Source organism: Falco biarmicus, chromosome 2 (genome assembly GCF_023638135.1).
Source record: "Falco biarmicus isolate bFalBia1 chromosome 2, bFalBia1.pri, whole genome shotgun sequence".
NCBI lineage: Eukaryota > Metazoa > Chordata > Aves > Falconiformes > Falconidae > Falco > Falco biarmicus.
Genome location: NC_079289.1, coordinates 55,163,160 through 55,184,361, shown reverse-complemented (window position 1 = coordinate 55,184,361; position 21,202 = coordinate 55,163,160). Strand labels below are relative to the sequence as shown.

Here is a 21,202-nt window from a genome sequence, read left to right as displayed (position 1 = left end):
GCTTCACCATTATTTTTATCATGACTTCGCTGTGTATCATGACATGCATTAGGATGCATCCTTTGCTCTAGGAACTCCTCTGGAAAAGTTTCACATTTTGTCTTTACATAGCTTCTGCAAGTGCTGTATCAACATCTTTTATAGGTGGGAAATAAAAAAGTTATGAAAACTTTGAAGGATTGTGTGTAAAATGAGCTTTTCAGTAATCCTAAAGAAAATCTTGATCTGAATAATATTTTTTTTGATGTGTCATGACAGTGTCTAACGACATTGTTAAACTAAAATACTTTCATTTTGGTTCTTAATATATAGGTAGAAGTTTCATGTAAAGCTGAACTAAAGGGTATTTTATGTGCCATAGGCATTTAAAAGAAAGCACAAAGTGAGCAAAAGTACTGTAATCAGAAGATCTTTGCTTACAAATGATAAAAATAATTCAGGAAGAAAGGAGTACTGCAGATTTTGAGATGTGAAGTGGTACACAGTCAGAATAAATCAGGATGGTAGACCTACTTAAGGGATACTGAGCAAGACAATGTCTTGAAGTACAACTCAATTAAACTTGGGTTATTAAGGTCAATATAGAGCTAGCTAAATGAAATTTAAGGACCTAAGAAACGGATAGACCAGACTGGATAACATCTGACAGTGCTAATAGATAGGACACGGACCACAGCTTTTGCAGACCTCCTACCTCTGGTCTCCTTTTGTTGGAGACACTGTTTCAGTTTAGGCCTTTTCTCTTGAGCTGCTCTTCTGGGACATCTGATGTTCCAGTGCACACAAAGTGGAAAACAGATGAGTGCACCTGCAGTAAGTCTGTGATATCTGGAAGGCATCTGGTTTATTTTCCCATGAAATGTGTGCAAATTAATTAGATTGGTTTATGTCCCTTTTTTTTTACGAGAAAGGAGGAAAGTTTTCCTGCATAGCTGGAGAACCTCAATTCAAAGGATACCTCACACAAAGCACTCCAGCGTAGATACCATTCCCTCTTGCTTCTATGCCACAGACATCTCTGAGCCCAGAAACTCCCCTGGCTGGTTAATCTCTGGACTCCCTGCCTGAGGCACACCAAGTGAAAGGAAGTGGAAAAAAGAATGAGGCCCATTCATGGCCTGGTATGATCTAGTTCTTCAAAAGATGTATAAATCCAATTAAAAATCAAAGAATGAATGACTGAAAAAAACCCTTAAAACAATAGACATGGAAGCAATCATAAAAGCTATGCTTGCTCAGCTGGGTTGTTCCTAAACTAAGAATTTGAACTAAGGATTAAAGTTTAGTGAAAACCACAGTCCTTTTTAGATCACTTTTCCCTCTGTGACTTTAACAAGCAAAATGTCTTCAGCCAATGAAGTTAAAATATACAGTACACGTAGCTCTTTATCTGTCACACACTGCAAATCAAATTTTCCAGCATTAAAGTACTATTCGTTTTGGCTTTTAATTACCTGACTTATCAGCATGTCATATTTCTCCCACCCTCCCTTCAATAATTACATTCTGAATCAGTGTGACATTCAATATTGACCTTTATTTATGTCTCTCACAAACTGTTGAATGTTTATTTATAAACCATGAAAAGCAGAGTTTGCAAGAATATTGATTCAGCGTATCAGGAAAGCAGTGGCCTGGCATTCTGTGAGTGGAAGTAATCACAGGCAATTACTATAGACTGCTTTTCACTACTAATCTTGGGTTTAACCTTATAATTGTATTACCGAATTTGTTTCACTTTGCCAATATATCACCGGGTTCCTAATAAGAAGCCTGATATTAACATAATTTAATAATATTCAGGGGAAGAATGATTTTAATTGGTTTAAAAAGAGGGAGACATATAGCCTATGCCACACAATGAGAACAGTATTGTAACAGCCTATTTTATTTTGCAATAAATGATAATTAATATTTAAATGCATTAATGAAATAAGTTCTTAGTGGCTGGATCACAAATCTCTGATGTCTATGCCACTAACAAAATCACTAACTGCTCCTAATGATGCCTCTGGGCCAAGCTTCACTTTACTCCTGGTATAAAAACTACTTTTGTTGCCTGTAGCATGAATTTGCAAGTGACAAAAAGCAAAGGAATTATTCTTGTTATTATCCCAGTACATAACGGAAGGAAAGTGGTCAAATTCAGGAAAAAAACAAACAACAAAAACCCAAACCACAAAACGTTTGCTGTTTTTAGCTAGCTAACTAGTTAACTAGTGAAGAATAACTAAACTCCCAGATCTATGTAGATAAAAGCACTCTGCTGTCATTGTCACTTGCTGTCCCTACTGAGCCAGATTCAGTGCAAGAGCCAATGAAGATGTAACTGTCTGCCTGGGATTAAATTAGAGCTCTGAACAGTGGTGGGGTACTGACAGCTGGCTAACGACTGTGCTTTTGGACAGGCCTGACCAGTCATACTTCATTAGTTGTTTTTTTCTACTAACTCACATGTTCTCAGTGAGAATTTACCCAGGTTAAAACAGAAAATCAGCACAAGTCAGGCTCAAGAAGTTACGCTCATGAAACATAAAAAAAAAGTGCCTTTTTTTTTTTTTTTCCCCTCCTGTTTTCTGTAACTTTCAATGAATAGTATATGAAGATAAAACGTTTCCAGGAAAAATTCTCTTTGAGTGGAATTCTATCCTGATGGAATAACACACTGTTAGGGAAACAATACTGCCTGTACCAACCAGTACAGTATTTCTGGCAAATTTGCATCCAGTTAGTGACTTAGACTATCTTTTGAAATACCCTTAGCTTCAGTCTTTTATCTTGGGTACTAGTTCTATTTGCTACATCCTGTATTTGGTCCAAAACGCTTGCTTATTTAATGACAAAAATTCTTCAGTACAACAAGCTTTATAATTTTAATTCAGTATTTCAGAAATCGTAAGCTCCTGGAAAGTCATGAAGACCCTCCCTTTTTTAAATTTTAATTGCTTTATCCTCCCCATTTGTTTTTCTGCTTACATTTTCCAGCACTCAGTGACAGTTCAAAGAATACTGTTATCACTGAGAATGTTTTGTTTGGAGTCAGAGAGAATAACTTACCATTACTTTCTTGTAAAGTATCCAGAGCTCTGACATAGTAAAAGATGAACATGAAAAATATGCATACGTCTTTTCTATGACATTATTGGAAATCACAGCTGGCAGCAACTTCAGAAATATTTTCAGTAGTTTCTTCAGTTTAACATTAAACACTAAATCAGAGCTGGTCAGGAAGGTTTGGGGAATTTTTGTCATTTTTCTCCAGGAAAAAGTCGAGAAAAACAGAATACATTTTCGAACATTGACATCTGAATATGCTGCATTTTTATGTGGGAAAAGAAAAGGATAGCACATTTTTTCCCCCACCAAATGGTACCAAAGCCTATTGTACAGGTTATTAGGATCTGACAAATTAGTAGAAAAAACAGGAGGTAGAAAACTTTACCAATTATTTCTGAGCCTGTAGCTCAGAAATCCCATAATCTTCTACTAGCTATACTTTAAGAAAGTATACTAGGTGAGCAGCTCTGCTTCTGTACTGACCTTTAAATGACTGAGCACTGAGGTAAAAATCAACTAAACTGACCTTTGGTGTGCCCAAATTGACAGTTCTTCTGTTGTATATTGAATATTACATATTGAAGCTGCATCAGAAGTTCAGATTGGTTGTTAGGAAAAGGTTCTGCACTGAGAGGGTGGTCAGTCCCTGTAACAGGCTCCCCAGGGAAGTGATCGTGGCACCGAGCCTGTCAGAGTTCCAGGAGCAATTGGAAGATACTTTTAGTCATACGGTTTAGTTTTAGGTAGACCTGTGATGGGCAGGGAGTTGGACTCAGTGATCCTTATGGGTCCCTTCCAACTTGAGATATTCTATGATTCTTCCATATTAATGAATAAATAGGCTTCATTTTTCTGACTTTAAGTAATACTGTAATTACTTTTTGCTCAGATGCATATGCAGCATATATAGAATTTGGTGACCTGAAGTCTACTCAAGCCAGTGGAAATATACTGCAATGAGTGGAGATTTAACAGGCCCTTAGCAACACAGACTGAGAAATTTTTAATGCATCAGCATGAGGGAAAAAAAAAAGAATTTATTATCTCTTAAAATTAAAAAGTGCAATTGGACTTTGAGATCATGAAAATACTGTTCAACTATAATCGCACAACTTCAGATAGATTGAACACAATCATGTTTACTTAACAATTGAAATATGTTAGAAAAAAATTACACAAAAAAGACATCCTAACCAGCCTCTCTCCTCATGTATCTAAATGTGATTTATCTAAATTATAATCTCATTGATATAAGAAAATTGCAAAATACTATTGTAAAAGGAAAATGTTTGCGATATATGTTGCCTATTTTGAGTGTGTTTGGGTGCACACTTCATTGGAAAAAGAGGAGAGTACAGCTCTGTTGCACGGAATATACTGACTGCATCATTTTCAGTATAGTACCAACATTACACCCTCTCAGAAGAGAAATCTTCAGAAAGGATGTGTTCCTGACATTAGATTGGGAACTAATCCTTCTGAGTGTGTGACCCACCAACTCATTTACAGAAATGGACCAGAAGAAGCTGAGAAAGTAAAGTAAGGGCCCAAAGCAGATGTTGTTGCCAACTTTCTCTGTCTCACAGTGTTTAAGGTGTAGGCTCAGTGTTTTTCTGTGTGAGTGGCCTTTGACAGTGGCCATTCAGTGAGATAATAGCTCCACAAATAGAAAGCAAAAAATCTCTTTAGCTTGTGATGTTGCAGCTAGGAGATCCCCCCCTGCTCCCAGTCAGTGCAGACAATGAACAAAGGTTTCTGTAGAAGAACTGCAACAGTTTTTCTTTCAGTTTTCTCTTTTTCCCACTTTTCCTGACTTAGTTGTGACATTCTTATCACAGAATCACTCAATATTAGAATACAAAGAAAATGAAATCCATTCAGATCCTGGTTGACTTCCAAAACAGTGACCAAAAAGTATTTACCTGCCTCTTTTTTGGTTGCAAAGTTATGTGCTTACTATAAGGACAGTTCCAGTCTATTAAAACAATGTTTAAACAAAAGGATTTGTCATTTCCTACAGTACATGGACTAAAGTAAATATCCACAGTTATGACATGATCACAAAAGCTTGGATCTCAGAGTTATCACAACCTTTCCACAAGATATTTATTAATTTTGGCTTTTGATGCCACTTGGAGCTCTGCATCTGCTTCACCAGGCCACACATGAAACAAATTCCCTAAAACCAGCAATTGTTTACCACTAGCTGTGGGTACGAATATAGCCACTCAGGTTTTAATAGTAGGGTCAGTCTTGCTATCAAAGCATAGTACTACATTTTACTACATTTAAGTAAAAATGTGTATTTAATTAATCTTTTAATAGGATCACAGGATAATGATCCTAAATAAGTGTGGCCAGCAGGTTGAGGAAGGTCATTCTCCCCCTCTACTCTGCTCTGGTGAGACCCCACCTGGAGTACTGTGCCCACCTCTGGAGTCAGAACAGGAAAGGCACGGATCTGTTGGATCAGGTCCACAGGAGGGTCACAAAAATGATCAGGGGGATGGAACACCTCTCCTATGAGGAAAGGCTGACAGAGTTGAGGTTATTCAGCATGGAGAAGACAAGGTTCCAGGGAGACCTTATTAAAGCCTTTCAGTACTTACAGAGAGCTTATAAGAAAGATGGGGACAAACTTTTTAGCAGGGCCTGCAGCAATAAGACAAGGGGTAATGGTTTTAAATAAAAAAGGTAAGATTTAGACTAGATATAAGGAAAAAATGTTTTACAAGAGGGTGGTAGAATATTGGAACAGGTGGCCCAGAGAGGTGGCAAATGCCCCATCCCTGGAAACATTCAAAGACAGGTTGGACAAGGCTCTGAGCAACCTAATCTAGTTGAAGATCTCCCTGACCATTGCAGTAGGGGGTTGGGTCTAGATAACTTTAAAGGTCCCTTCCAATCCAAATTGGATTCTATGATAATTCGAGTTGGAAGGGCACTCAGGAGATCTTCAGCCCAAGCTGCTTCTTAAAGTAAGGTCAGCTGTGTACCCAGACCAGCATGACTTGGTCAACTCCAAAGGGCTTTGTACAATCAGGACCTCCATGGATGGAACCTGCACAGGCTCTCTGGGCAACTAATCCACTGCTTGATCATCCTCATGTTGAAGCTTCTCCTTATATCCAGTCTGAACTAGGCCTTGTTTCAACTCATGCCTATCATATCTCACTGTGAAGAGTTTTGCTGCATCTCCTTGATGACCCCCCTGCAGGCACCAGGAGCTGCTGCTAGGTGCCCTTGAAGTCACCTCTTCTCCAGGCTGAACAAAGCCCAGTCCCACAGATTTTCCTCACAGGGCAAGTAATCCAGCCCTGATTATGCTTGGTGGCCTCCACTGAACTTGCTTCAGTTCATCAATATATTTCTTGTATGGGAAGGGCCCCAAACTGAACACGGTGTTCTAGATGCTGTCTAACAGAGTATCACTATTTATGTATATATAAAGCAAAGAATCTGTACTGTATCTTGCACTAACCACCAAGAACTTTTAAGGATTTTGAAGTGTTGCTTTCATGTTAAAAGAAAAAAAACCCAGAAGCATTACTGAGTAATTGTTATCATCCTCAAGTAACACTACAAAAAGGCTCACTTTCTGATTACAGAGCTAACAGTTCTCATTATAGGATCATGGGATCATTTAGCGAACTTGTGATAAACCCTGTTCTTGAAAGAGCTTATGTGCGCAAAATTGAGCAGGGAAGATGGAAATGTTTCCTGGTATGTGAAAAAGGAGACATCTGTACATTCTGTACAGTCAGGTACACACACAGGGAAAGCGACATCTCAGGAGACAACTCGTACCTTTATCTGTTTGGGAGCCACAAATTGCACATCTATTACAGGAATTATTTAGCTTACTCCCTACAGCAAGGGAGCAGAAGACCTAATGCCTACTGACAACAGTGACATGACAGCTCAGCACTTTGACTTAAAACCTGACTCATAGGGACATCACTGCTCTTCAGAGGAAATCTGGGGCTGCAGATGTATGTGTTCTGCATACTTGGAGGCTCAACAGCTGTGCCTGCCCCCAGCAAGACCAGGCAGGCCGGGATTTCACGTTGATGCCCTGTCACTGTTCGGAAAGGACTGCAAGAACTGGCAGTAGCAGAAAAAAAGGGAAGGTAACCATATAGCCCTTGAAGGCACTTGGGAGGAAGAGACCTTGGTTCTAGCTGAGCAACCAGGATCATGTGTTTAATTCACTGACTTTTAAATGCAAAATTACCCTTTCCTCCCATGCAATTTCCTAGGCATAAAATCAGGCTCTCAGTTGATGACTGCCTTTCTGGCTTCATTGTTTCTGAGTTTGTAATTGCAAAATATCATATCATACAGGATAAGAAAGATTCAGAAGCCTTATCTTGTTGAGTACTTGAAATGCAGTCTACTGTACAATATATTGGCTCCACCTCTACCTCACCTTCTGGCTGTGATTTAAATGAAGCAAGTAAGCCAGTCCTCTTGAAGATGAGGAATGGCTTAGACGGCTTAGGCTTGTAAATGCAGGAAAGTATTGCATGAAGCAAGCATCAAAATCATTCATGCAGTTATTGTTCAGAAGTGATATCTGTGCATTTCATAGTGGATCTCACTAGAGCATTTCAGAATTCAGAATATAGTTAAGGTCCAAATACACTATGAGGACTATGAAACAGCCAGATCACAGAACAAGTATCTAGTTGGAACAGCAATTCAGAAAAATATACCTGAGTTTGAATAAGAGTTTGTATAAGAGAAAGTCATTCAGGCACATTTCTGGTACCCAGATGGCTTATTTTTGTGCATGTTTTTTTCCATAGCTTTAATTATGAGAAGCTCTCAAGGATTATAATCGTCATAAATATTTGCATAGATAAATAATTAAAACTAAAATAAATGTGAGTCAAACTGTCCTTTGGGAAAGCTCAGGCTCCAGAGGTGTCACTATTTGTCTATTTTCTCATCAAAAACATGACTAGACATTTCTAACAAAATTCATCACTCAGTTGTGTGATGAATGAATGCTGTGAGGGCTGCACTGCCCTAATGAACAACAGCATAAATTTGCTTAAAACATTTAAATTCCAAACATTATCATCATCTTTTATAGAAGTAGCTGGTTTTGAATTACTAATGACAATCACTACCATCCTATAACATTGATGTATATTGGTATTTCATTGTGTCCTAAGCACAGAGAAATGCTTTCCAGTCAGTGTTGCCTTAATAACTCCAGAAGGAATTAAAAACAACTGTTGCCCCTATTTATAAACTTAGGATGGGTATATCAGCAGACCTATAAAACAACTAAGCAAACAACCTCTCCCTCAGTATTAAAAAAAAAGAAAAAAGTGCACAATCAGATTTCAGTTGCCTGGGAAGTTTGAAACAGATTCAAGCTTAACCTCCCCCCTGAGTTTAGATTACCTTGGATACTCTGTTTGCAACCTCTCTGCCTACTGTCAGCCCCTGAACAAAGGTCCGTGCAGCAATGAACGCTCTAGTCACTTGAACCTTCAGCTTCCTGGGTACATCTCCAAACGGCTTCAGCTGGTCTGTGTACTTGCTTACACACTCCAAGTAGTCCTCAGTGAAATGGTACTGGGGGTTTATGAGCTGGAACATCCGCTCCAGCAGCCGAGCCCAGAAATCATTCAGCATTTCCTCCAAGTTCACGTTGCCTCCTGTGTAATAACGCTTCAGCTCTGTGAAGAGGTCCTGGAACACCTCCGAGTTCTGCATGTACAGCATGCCATATGTCCGGACAAACATATCATTTAAGGATCTTTCCGTGTTCTCCAGAAGTTCTCGGAAAAATTCTGCAGGGAGAACAAGCAGGTGTTAATGGATATACTAGTAAGGTACAAAAGGTTTTCTGATTGCATTCCTATGTTACCATTATTAAAGTTTGTTTTAATATGTTGTTACTACAGTGCTTTACTAGTGAGATACATCTATTTGGATAGGAAATAGCTTTATTTAGAGATAAGGAAAAATAGAGTATAACATGAATTCCCCAAGAAGGTAGAAAGATGTAGAACCTACAACACTGAACATGAAAAACCCATTTAAAAGCATTTCAGTGAGGGTAATTCCACTTCTTCATGTACTATTTGAACATAGCAATCCCTGTCCCTTGCAATACCCTCCACAGCCAGTATACTAAATCTTTTAAACTAAAAGTCAAGTCATTCATACGATGATTTAAATGAAAACGTAATGATTTTAGAATAGCTAGATAATGATCAATTCAATTTTTCTGTTTTTTTACAATGCAGAATACCACCATGGAAATAAATCTGAAAACTTATCTGCAAATACTCTTGAAGAGAATGTGAAAGGCACCTGATTGGAAATGAGCAGAATCCCTCTTAAAAGTATTATATGTCCTGGTAATACTAAGAAAATATTAGTATTTTCAATCATTGCCTACTCTACTGAAGTACTAGAATCCTCCACCAGACATGTCACAGCCATCCTACTAATTCCAGTTTGTGCTAGCTTTTGGTTTTAGAACAGAAGACCTTGTGGTTTTTTAAAAGGATTGCAGACTTTACTGCTTCTGTGCCTTTTAACTACTTAGGCCCAAACCATACCCTATTTCTAAATCTGGGCTTATGGAATTTATTCTTACTGGAAGCTAAGCCCATGGCATACAGTGGAAATATGCAGTCATCTGTTCTGTTAAGATCCTTTAACTGCCATATGGCAGTTAGGTTTTCCCAAGAAATTCACTGAGCATGTACAGTAGTTCTTTAAACACATCTGAAAAGAGCAGACTGGTTTTCAGAAGGTTTGGTTTTTAGAGGACCCCATCTTCCTACAGGGGTCACTTGTCAACTTTCTTAAACTTCCTATGGAAAAGAGTTCACTGACAGCTGTGGCCTGTAAGTGGGGCATTGCAGGCAGCAAGGCAGAGATGGCCATACCTTCACCAAAACACATGTATTTGCTGTGATTAAGTGATTTGCACTGATGCAGGAGTCATCATGCAGCCAACCATGGGATACCAGATTCTAATTTTGTGGTCATTGTCCATAGACACATCTACGTGTGCTAACCGCAGGGATGTGCTGATTTCTTACAGTCTTGGCTAAAGCTGTAATGTGAATACTCTTTTTAACAAAGGTTTCTGCTGTGGCTACAGTGACTGATAAAAATGAAGAACCACTGCAATGCTAGAGACAGGATGGCAATTAAGACTATGTAAAAAAAAAAAATCTACACTTAATTTCCAGACTTGCAACTGTGATCAGCTGAAGGCAGAATCCACCGAACACCGTGGACCAGTCTACAATGACTCAGTAAGAAAAGAGTCTCTTCTTTTTGGCAGAAATTGTGCAGAGCTGCTGTCTTTGATCTCCCAGGTAACTGCAAAGGGGTTACCATGAGAATGTGTACACAGAACATTGATAACATACTGCATCAAAGAATTTATTAAACGGAAAATATATTCTAATAAATATACCAATGTCTAAACTGTCATTAAAACTGCAACTCTTCATATGGAAAAAAATGCAACTAGAAAAGAGTATGCTTTTGTCAAATACTTTATGTAGGGAAAAGCAAAAAAACACCCCAAACCAACAAAATCACAAAATCCAGAAAAAGAAATTCTTGTGATTCTTTGTTGCCAGAATAACCTGAGGTCCACAACATACAGTCTTTGTTGTTTTTCCAAATTATCCACTAATTCTGACAAAGCTGTTTGAGACAAAAGCAAAACGAAGCTGTTTTTCACTGCTAGCCCTGACCCGGTGGTATCCTTGATGTCTGAATCATCCTGATTGCTATTTTATACACTCAGCATTTCTTCTAAGAAATAATGCACACTAGCTGGGCTGCTGAATACATCTGGCTCTCTAGTCACAGACTCTGGAAGGCTAAAAGATGGCAGAGAACTTGGGGCTGAAATTAAAATATGTTTTAAGGTTGAAGCCAGGCTTTCAGACTAGTGCAACTGAACAACTGGGAAAGACAATCAAGAAAGCAATGTATCCAGGCCCCTTGCCTCCTCCTCCATAAGGCTCTGTATGCTGGGGGGACTGCTGTAAGCAATTCACATGCTGGCTCCTCCCAGTCTGTAGCTACACTGGAAATGACACTATTTATCTTAAAAAGATCAGACCATTGCATAAGTCAGTCACAGCAAAGCATAACCAAGTTTCGTGACAGCTCCTCTTCTCTGAGGTTGTTAGCCTACTAATTTTTTTTTTTTTTTTTTTTTTGGAGGGGAGTATTATTTAACAATCTCACAGTCAGTTTGCTGGAAGCCAACCAAACTTTTCAGGCAGGGCTGGACTTTTATTCTGTGCTTGTACAGCATTGGCACAATGTGGTCCATGCTGGTCACAATCTTTATTTATACAGTGGTACAAACAACAGTAACACCACAAGCTTAAATTTCACGCTAGTCCAGACATGACACCATACACACACATTCTGTAGGAAAGCTAAAGTCCTCTAAATAGCAGATTTGTTTAATTTTTAGTCTTTTCATAGGTCTCCAGTCTTTGAGAGCTATTGCCTAGAGTAAGTTGTTATGTCATTAAAAAGTTAGACCGTTAGTCTTCTGTATGCTTTGATACAAAAGACAATTAGTTAAAGAGAGTTATTTGCATCAGTAAGCCTATGCAGGACCAGGATAATAAAGCAGCACCAACTACAAAATTGGATACCTTTTTAGTTCCAGAGAGAAAGAGATCTCCTTTGTTGTACTAATTAGAAAAATTCTCAGTGAACTGCTGTCCAGCAAAATGAATGCTTCTGTGAAGGATTACTTGCTTTTTTAGTCCACAAATCTTCCATACATCAAGAAAGTAGTCTGCTTTGTGATACATATGTACAGAAACTGTTCTGGCGTAACTGGGTACTTGCCCACTTACGTCAGGAGAAACTGTGCTTGCTTCTGCAAAGGTTGGATATTTCCATGGTCTTCACAGTAATTTAAAGATTTTATGTTCATTGCAAAGATGACTTTTCATCAAGTTGCAGGTAGCTTTTGAAAAATAATGTAATATTTCAGCTCAAAGAAAAAGAATGAAGATGAGACAGACATTAGTCATGTTGCTTAATGTGCTTCTGGAAGGCACTCAAGTACTAGGGTGGGAGAGGAGAATATATATAAGACAGAGCTGCACAGTGTTTTAAAATATATATCTTGTGAATTTTTTTGCTGCCAAAATAGGCTGTCATGAGCAGTGTTAATACTGGAAATATTTTTTCTTAATTTTAAGTGGTGATTCATTGATATGACAGAATATGTCCTGGGTATGTCTTATGTTGCAAACATGGCTTTATACAGCTTTCATTTATTAGCTGGAGGATCTCAGGAAGGTTCTGGTTATGAGGCAGTTGGAAAGGACGAGGTCTAAGGCACACTGAGCTACTGAAAAGAGGGAGAAAAGATTGCTATTTCAAACCATTACATACCCTATACAGGCTTAAATGGTGAGTTTGCAGTCAATGGATAACACTTAAGCTAGTTTTCATTTTTAAACATAATTTGTAAGTTCAGGATGCTTGATATATAATAATTGTCTCTAGTGAAAGGACAAAATGCATTACTACTCTCTTATTGAATGGTAGGTACTGCTCTCAGACTAAAAACTGGGTCTTGTTAACTCTCACACTACCTTGTCAACTGAGAGCTGCCTTTCTCACTCTAACATAGGCAATCTAGTGTCATACTGCAATTCAACCTGGGACCTAGCTTAATTCCAAAGTGATGACTAGTTGTCATCATAAGTCAGTGCATCAGGATTGGGGATAATACTGCAGCATGACGTGATGTAATAATTGCCTTCAACAAAATATAATCCCAGCCATCTAGAGGCAATTATTAGATAAACAAAGGTTTATTATGTTGGAGCTGATGTTCTATAATCATTCCCAGCCTGATAAATTCCCATATATTTTGTTTTCCATCTGTAACGTAAGCAAAACTAATATTTAACTATAGCACAAGATACAAAGCTAAAAGCATTGTCCAGTTCCCAAAACCCAAAAGATATGTATGAGCTTTAAGACCAAAAAGACCAAAAGGAAATTTCATTTAATTACCATATATTCTGCTCACCTTTCCTTTTTAGCAGAACTTAAGATCTGAATGCTATACCATGGTGCATCTGATACCCGAGAAAAAAACAACTCAGCTGCACAGAGCTCTTAAGAGATTCTGGACGGGGATATAAGTCTGATTTTGTATCAGCCTTTATGGACAGCATTGCTCAGGGTGGCATACTGATTTCATCCATCATTGACTAACACCACCCAAAACATACAGGCAGTTCCCCATTATAGCCTTGTTCTCCTGCTTGTGGGCATTGATTTTCAAAGAGCTCTGAGGACTGAGACATAGAAATTCTAGTGATCTACCATTTACTGTGAAGATGTGTGTGCATCTACACCCTATGTGGACTTTAATTATCTAACTTCATCCCACATCTTTGAACTTCTCAGTCCTGGTAAAGCTCATGGAAATAAGGATATTAGAATTCATGTAAGCTGACTACCTTTTTGGACAGAAAGGTTCTTTGGTGGTTCTTTAAGTACAGATACTTACATTCATGACATACATCAATGGCAGCCTTTTCTTTTTCTACCCTCCCCCGCTCTCTCCCCACCCTATTTCTGTCTCTCGTTGTTCACGAAATCATTCTGGAAAAAAAAAAAATTGGTGAACTCTTCATCTTTTTGTAGGATTCTTGCAAAGGGGGTTTTTTTGTGGTTTTTTTTTTTGTTTGTTTTTTTTAAAAATATTTTTAAAAATACTTCACTATGGTATCAATTAGTGAAAGTTGTGCGTTGTGATTTCTCTCAAGGAAATTCAAGTGACATTAACCTTTGTGGTTTCTATGCTTTTTAATTTTCCAACTTTTTTTTTTTTCAGGTTTCCAGAGACTTTCTTCTAATAATAACTAACCTTACAGAACAAAAAATAACTCAATCTACCTTCCTGATTGAGCAGAAATTGCTGTAAGGAGAATACTTAGAGCAGATTTCCACACCCCCCCCCACCCCCGTTTTTGACATTACATTTGTATTTATATTCAAGAGTGAACAAATCATATGCATCAGGCTACCAGTGCATAGGTATTACTTTTTAGTGAGCCTAAATAACTAATTTAAAAATTCTGTTATAGCTTTGACTTTTCAACTGGGAAACAAATTTCATATCCCATTAGGAACAACAAAAGCTGCAGTGTGATGAGGTCTGTTGAAAATTGCTCTCCTTTTATAACTAATTTTGAATATATATACATTGCATTTAAAGCTAAGAAATACAAGTCAATAATTAAATGTGTGCTATAATTACACATTTTTAGAATAGATGATTTACATCCTCTACTTAGGTCTTGGGTAATATAACTTATGGGTGAAGTGATTTAGCTGTTAATGGATATCGATACCTTTCTAGAATGTCCTATATCTGTAAATATCATGACATTATGAAATCTTTTTGATGCTACTAAATTTTTTAGAAGCCAGTGCAGCCTCAAAGGTTGTGAGTAAAGATGTGGGTCTCTCTCCCCTCTTTAATCCCTCTATTTCTCAGACTACTGCAGGACTTGATAACAGAATATAATTCACTGTGATCTTCTTCTCTGCCTCCTGTCCAGAGTCTATGACTTATTCTCCCTTATGGGTCAGGCTGTTGCAAGGAAAGAAGGAAAGCCAGGGGAAGCAGACCATTGAGGCTCCATCCTTAGCTGCTCCTCACTGTGAAGCACAGAGATAATGCAGACAGCACTGTCCTGTGCTAAATAAGGGACAGGAAGATGGGGAAGAAACACAAACACATCTATCATGGGCTCAGCTGGACAGGTTAGATCAGGTGCAGGCAAATGGAAAAAAAGCTAGGCTGATATGTAAACATCAAATGCCATTATCACAATAGAAACCTAACCTGGCAAAGAACTTAGGGCATTATTTAATGCCAATTTACAAAAAATTTATTGTACAAATGAACATCAATATAGAGTTAAAGGATCTGTCATCTACTCAAAGCTGATTACATGCAGTGATAAAGGTCTATAAGACTTTATTCTGCAATACTGAAATCAATAAAAACATCATCAACAACTTCAGGGGATGCAGGTGCAACCTTTAAATGCTGAACTTACTGTTTCTTCACTGCAAAAGGTCATTTACTAACACTTGAGTATCTCTAAAAGGGAGACTTGATCCTGCCACTGATGCTATATAGACTATCCTGTAACTAGGTGAAACACATCACTTTCACATGAGAACTATTAAATTAGATATTAACACATACTCTTTGAAATCTTTATTGCTCTCTAGAATGTCAGTTCATATTCTGTTGCATCTGGTACTTTATACTGATGAGGTATCCTTGATTATAAATACAAAACCTGAAATTCCCAAGATCCCCTCAAAGAATTCATTGAACTTATGGCAATAACCAAGAAAGAAAATGCTAGGAATAAAAACAAAGCAATGAGATAACTTTACCCATAATTTATATATACAGCAATAATTGTCCCTGAAGGTTCTACTTTCATTATCAAGTGGAAAATGCCCAAATGAAGTACCCATAAAACGTAAGCAAAATGTTACATGGCATCAGAAGGCAACATTCTAGAATATTTATGAATGGGCATTTAAATGCTTACAGCAGTAGTACTGTCATGAATATCCATGACCAAAGAGAGGCATGTAGCATTTTGTGGGTATCTGTGAATTTTAGAATGATGAATTTTACATCATATGTTCATAAAAATGCATAACACCTCCTGAAACATTCATGAGTCACCACAGTTTATTCTGAAAAACATTTAAAGCTTTCATGAAAATGATATTAACAATATATAAACTAAGGGGCTCAGTGCAACAATAGTTTTAAAATATAGAGATTGTTCTGTTCTTCCCAACGTACCACTAGAGGTTATTAAACATCCAGTTCAATAGTTAAGGAGATTTACCATTTTACATTTTGTATGAAAATTCTTTGTCACGCCTATAATCTACAACAATCTCTTAAACACATTAAAAGTTTGTTGACTTTTAATACAGGGAAGTGTAAGGTGGACCAGAGGACACAGGGGGAAATTAACAACAAATTGCCTTGCTACAAACCAGATAAAACCAATTTAAGCCAGAATAATTCACACATTCTGTCCAAAGAAGAAGAAGAAAAAAAAAGCAGGCAATTTTTTGGCAAGCAGCTCCCAAAACAGAGGCAGCATTTGCTATCTCTATACTCAGTCCTGCGGTCTTCAGAGGTCAGGTGTTGTGCTGGGGAGGAATGTGGCACTGAAGTCACTACATGCCTTCATGCCTGTTCTCAGGGCAGACAGCTTGAACTGACAAAGGGCAGGAGTCATTTGTCTGGAAGGAGGCTCTGGCTGGCCAGAGGAAAAAAATCTTCACTGACTTTTATTTACAATGTGGCGATTAAGCACAACCTGACAGAAGCAACACTTTGGAACTGGCCTTTGGAGGCAGAAATCTCAACCTGGACTTAGGCATGTATAGTACTGAGGAGGCCTGCCTTGCCTCTTTTAGAATAGTGTCTTTTTTTGTTTCTTCCTCCCATTTTAAACAAAATAAGACTACTGTGAAGAGCTGTCATTGAGAAGTTTGAAAGCCAGTCCTTGGGCATTATTCAGCTTCAAGAAGAGAGGGTTTTTTTTTTTAAGTATCTACTGGATGGCATCCATTTGGCGAAGTATCCAGTAGGAAGTGCAGCTCCTGAATCCCAGTGTGGAAAGACAGATATCAAACAGATCAGGCTGGGTGCATCATGATATGTTTCAAATTAGAACTGTAGCTACTTGCATGTCACACTTGCAACTGCAGAGAGCTAAGGCGTATTTACACAATTGTGCTTATTTAATGTAACTGCTGTAAACCCATTGCTGTTTTCCTTTCCATCTCATCTCACCTTTCTCCCTCTTTGAAACAAGCTCATTTTAGTTTTTCTAAAGAAAACAGTACATGACATCAAAAAAACCCTCTAAGATGTGAGACGTGAGACAGACACTAGTGCAATAACTGCAAAGATTTCTATGTGAGCTAACTGGCAGAAGCCTGCTGTAAGAACAGTTTGAAGTTTGACTTCCTATTGAAATGATTATATATATAAAATCAACTTTGTATATAAGTCTGCAATTTAAGAGGTAATGAAGTCATGTTGATGGTTTTTGCGGACACCCCTGAATGCAGCTAATAACTTCTGTTATGGTTTAACACCACTAACAAAAAAGATAAAAATACCTCCAAGATAACTAACTTACTTTCAAGCTTATCCAGTTTCCCTACATCCACACTCAAAGGAACTCCATGCACCATTGAGGCCAAGCAGTACGGAATCCAGGCTGTTATCCCAGCTGTTTTTTTGACTATTTGGACACTCCGCACAGTACTATTTTTTTACTGTAATAATACAGAGGTATGTCTGAATTGCTTGCTTGTAAGTTGAGCTACATGGTCAAACTTCACTGAAGGAACAACCTTTATTTTTCCTTTGTGACATCAAACTAAGCCCATTTACATGTCAGGAAGTCAACTTACATGTTCTCAGTTTGTTAGAGGGATAAATTATTTTCCCCTAAGTTAATAGTAGGAGAGTTAAGGAGCAGCAACGGTCCTAGAGATCAGATTTGGGCAATCAGTGACTTAAGGGAATGCATAAAATCATAGATTAAGGATAAAGTTAAGGATTAAGGTTAAGGATAAAAGCGTTGGTGTCTGAGAAGCTACACATGAAAGAAAAGATCTGTTACTTTTGAAGAAAACAGTCTTTCTGTTTCTGGATCTGTGTTCATGAGCTGGTAGAAAGACCTTGGGTCCCCTACAGGGATTTGTGAAGTCAATAAACTTTCCGACCTGGATGTTTCAAAGATCAGGATTAAAAAAACAAAGTTTGTATTTGAATAGCTTTAAAGTCAACACAAATCTTCATCTGCAGACATTAGTTCACTGGATTAGGATGCTGCATGATTGATTTTTGTCTGACCTACCTTCTCAACAGAAACCTTTTTCCCTCCTAAGAGTGAGTCTACTTGGAAAGGTTTCTAGTCAGAAGGAAACTTAGATGTAAGATATGGTACAATGAACTGAAAAACTATCTTTGCAAGACTGATATATATTTAGGGTTACATTAGATTTCAAACAGTAAAGTCTACTTTTTCTTTGATTGAACTACACAGGAGTAGCCTTAAAACTTCTAGGACAAGTTTATTTGGGGAATTGGTCCCATTTATTAGCTGCTGTATTGCATATGGTGTTTCCATCTAAATGGATTTGGCAGGTAGTGGTACCAAAGTTTTGTGCTTCTATGCTGATGTACTGATGAGTTGCTGAATCTATTGAACAAATTGATAAGAATATTTCAATGGACCCAGAAGTTGTTGACTTTTTAAGCAAACAATAGCTTTGATTCCTTCCTATGCTCCCGCGATGAAACAATGTGGCTCAGTAGGAGCCAGGAGCTCTGCAATCTATTTCCGGATTTCCAGGCCTTCTGCCATTTAATGCTTCTTCCATCTTCTCTGCAGCCTTCAGACCCAGGTGTCTGTCATCCCTACTATACAAATTTTATCCCTCTCTCTCAGACAGATGTAATTCCTCATGATTTTTACATGGTTTTTATCTGACAGTTTGACTGGGGAGTGCAGGCACAGACCATATTTTCCTCATTGGTGTCCAATGCTTCCTCCTGAGCCGAATGGAGGGAAGATTCTGGGTCATTTTTGGTAGCACAGTCTTCCCACCTGATGCCTAGAATTAGTGCTAGACACTATTTCCTTGTGTAATATTCTGGTATTTCTCCAGCTTTTTTGGCCATAACATTAATGCTGTGCCATGTTTGAGCTGAAACTCCCACTAACTGTTTTGTCATGGTTTAACCCCAGCCAGAAACTAAGCACCACGCAGCTGCTTGCTCACTCCTCCATCCAAATGGGGAGAAACATTCAGACATATGACGTGGTAAGGGGCAGATAAATCAGTAGAGCTAGAAAAATAGGGATTTCTTTGAAAAGGAGGCAAAAGAGAACACATCTTCTGTCTTTTGAGACAACATACTTCCTTGAATGAAGACCTAAATAATTGTGAGAAGACATTCAAACTCATTCTAAAACAGTGATAACTTCTGAAAAATGGAAACATTAGGTATGCTATATATGAGGTGACGCTAATTACACTGCTCCTTTTCCATAATAAGAAACTTCATAAGTACATTATAATTTTATGTAGCCTAGATGGCCTTATACTTTAAGTGCTTCCACATTTACAAACCATATAATTAGAAATGTCTTTCCAATAGGTGACTTTTATATTAGGGTTCAGCATTAAATTATATTGCTTTTTCAACCCATTATCTAGAAAATATTCTCCACTTTCACTGAAGAAGCATTATTTTATTAGTCGCATATTCCTCTCTTGTAAAGACCACATGTTCACTCAGACTTGCTGATAAAATGTGCATGTATAATACATTTCAACTGATTTTTTTATGTTTAATCTCACAACAATTGCAGTAGGTGCCATACAGCCTACCTAATATGTATTTAGTCATTAAGCACTTTAATTAGTGTTACACACCCATGTATAGTTTATAGGGTTAGTCCCTTAATACAGTAAAAGTTAGTTAATGTGGCTGGAAATGTAACCGTAGTGGGTACTGAAAAATCATTTTTTCTTGATTGCACAGAAACAGCAGCTTTTGTCTCTGGAAACCAGAGCTATACAGAAATATTTCAGGACACCATAAATACCCTGGACTTTGTTGTTGTTATTACATGTTTTTCGTTTAAAATTAGCCTCTTCTAAACATTTTTACTTATTCTGAGGAGCCTCAAAGTTTGTACATTCTGTCACAGGGTCTGATTTAATCTGATTTAGCTGAAAGTCATGATTCCTTATACTCTGAGCATCAGCATAATCTACTACAAATAGAAATTTATTTTGGCATTGTTTTACTTTGGTTGGTTTTGGTTGTTGGTTTTTTTTTTTAAAAAAAAAGAAAAATTGTGACTACACTATGGTTATGACCTAAGAATTAAACAGCTTCCTACTTTGCATACAACTGCTTCTCTGTCTCTGGAAAATCTCAGAGCAACCCTCTATTTCTTTTTCCTTTGTGATGTTATGAATTTTGACAGCAAATAAAAAATTCAGTCTCATGTTATTTTGCTGCTGGCTGACACATTGGCATCAGGTCCGAAGGGCCTCTCATTATCCTTCAAAGCTAAATGTGAGACCATAAATACATGGTCTGCTCTGGATGGATAGAAAAGCCAGAGGCACAAATCCAGACCCACCAGGAGCAACTAAAGGATTAGAAAACTACACATTTTAATCCTTTGGATTACTTCTATATTCTTGAAGCAATCATATGGCTGGAGCTGACATTGCCACAGAACAGAACTTAATCACATTTCTGTTTTTAAAACAAGAAGTAAGGTCACCACTGTTATTAACTTAATCATATATATAATTCAGAGCATAATATAAAATTTAGAAGGTTCAGGCAAACAAGGACATGGAAAAACAATGCCTTCTCATTAAAGCTTTTTCAAAATGTCAGGTAAGCTTTAAAAAGACATAACACTTGAGAAATGATTTTTACCTGAGGTAGGAGAAGGAGAACTTCTGAATTAGTAAAAATATAACATTATTTTTTAACATCTCATGGAATCTGCATTCTTTGCTTCTGTCTATCCATATCAGGTGGACATTAACGTGGTCATGAGTCCTGAACTTTTTTCTTTTACTATTTTCTTATTTATTCCTTCTGTCTTAGATTTTTCTTGATAGATATGCCAAGGAAGTGATTAACATTTCAGCCTAGTAGGCAGCAGCCATTTGGGTCTGCTAATCTGTGACACGAAAGAAAAGGATGGGAATAAGGTAACATTGCTTTGCTTGGATTATTGTTAAAAGGTTTAAATTTTCACTGACATTCTGCCCCTTTGATTCCTGCTATCCTGACCTGGAATATATTTGGTCTATATTGTGAACATGTTTCCCTGAGCATCTGTTTACCCAGTCTTTCTTTGAACTGCTGATGGTAATGAATCTCCTTCCTCCAGCCCCAACTGCTGCCTTCAGTTATCATCAAGCACAGGCATCAGCTAGAGCTCTAATCTTGCTCTGATGGATGGAATACTAACCTCTCACAAGATTAGAG

General features: G+C 37.7%; 1 protein-coding gene across 1 annotated transcript in view; it reads right to left on the bottom strand.

Moving 5' to 3' along the window:
* The window catches only part of GPC6 (glypican 6), a 772,237-nt gene that overhangs the window by 345,959 nt on the left and 405,076 nt on the right, over positions 1-21,202 (bottom strand). Inside the window, exon 3 of the mRNA XM_056329321.1 lies at positions 8,473-8,864. Coding sequence (XP_056185296.1) covers positions 8,473-8,864 — 392 coding nt within the window. The remainder of the gene's footprint in view (positions 1-8,472; positions 8,865-21,202) is intronic.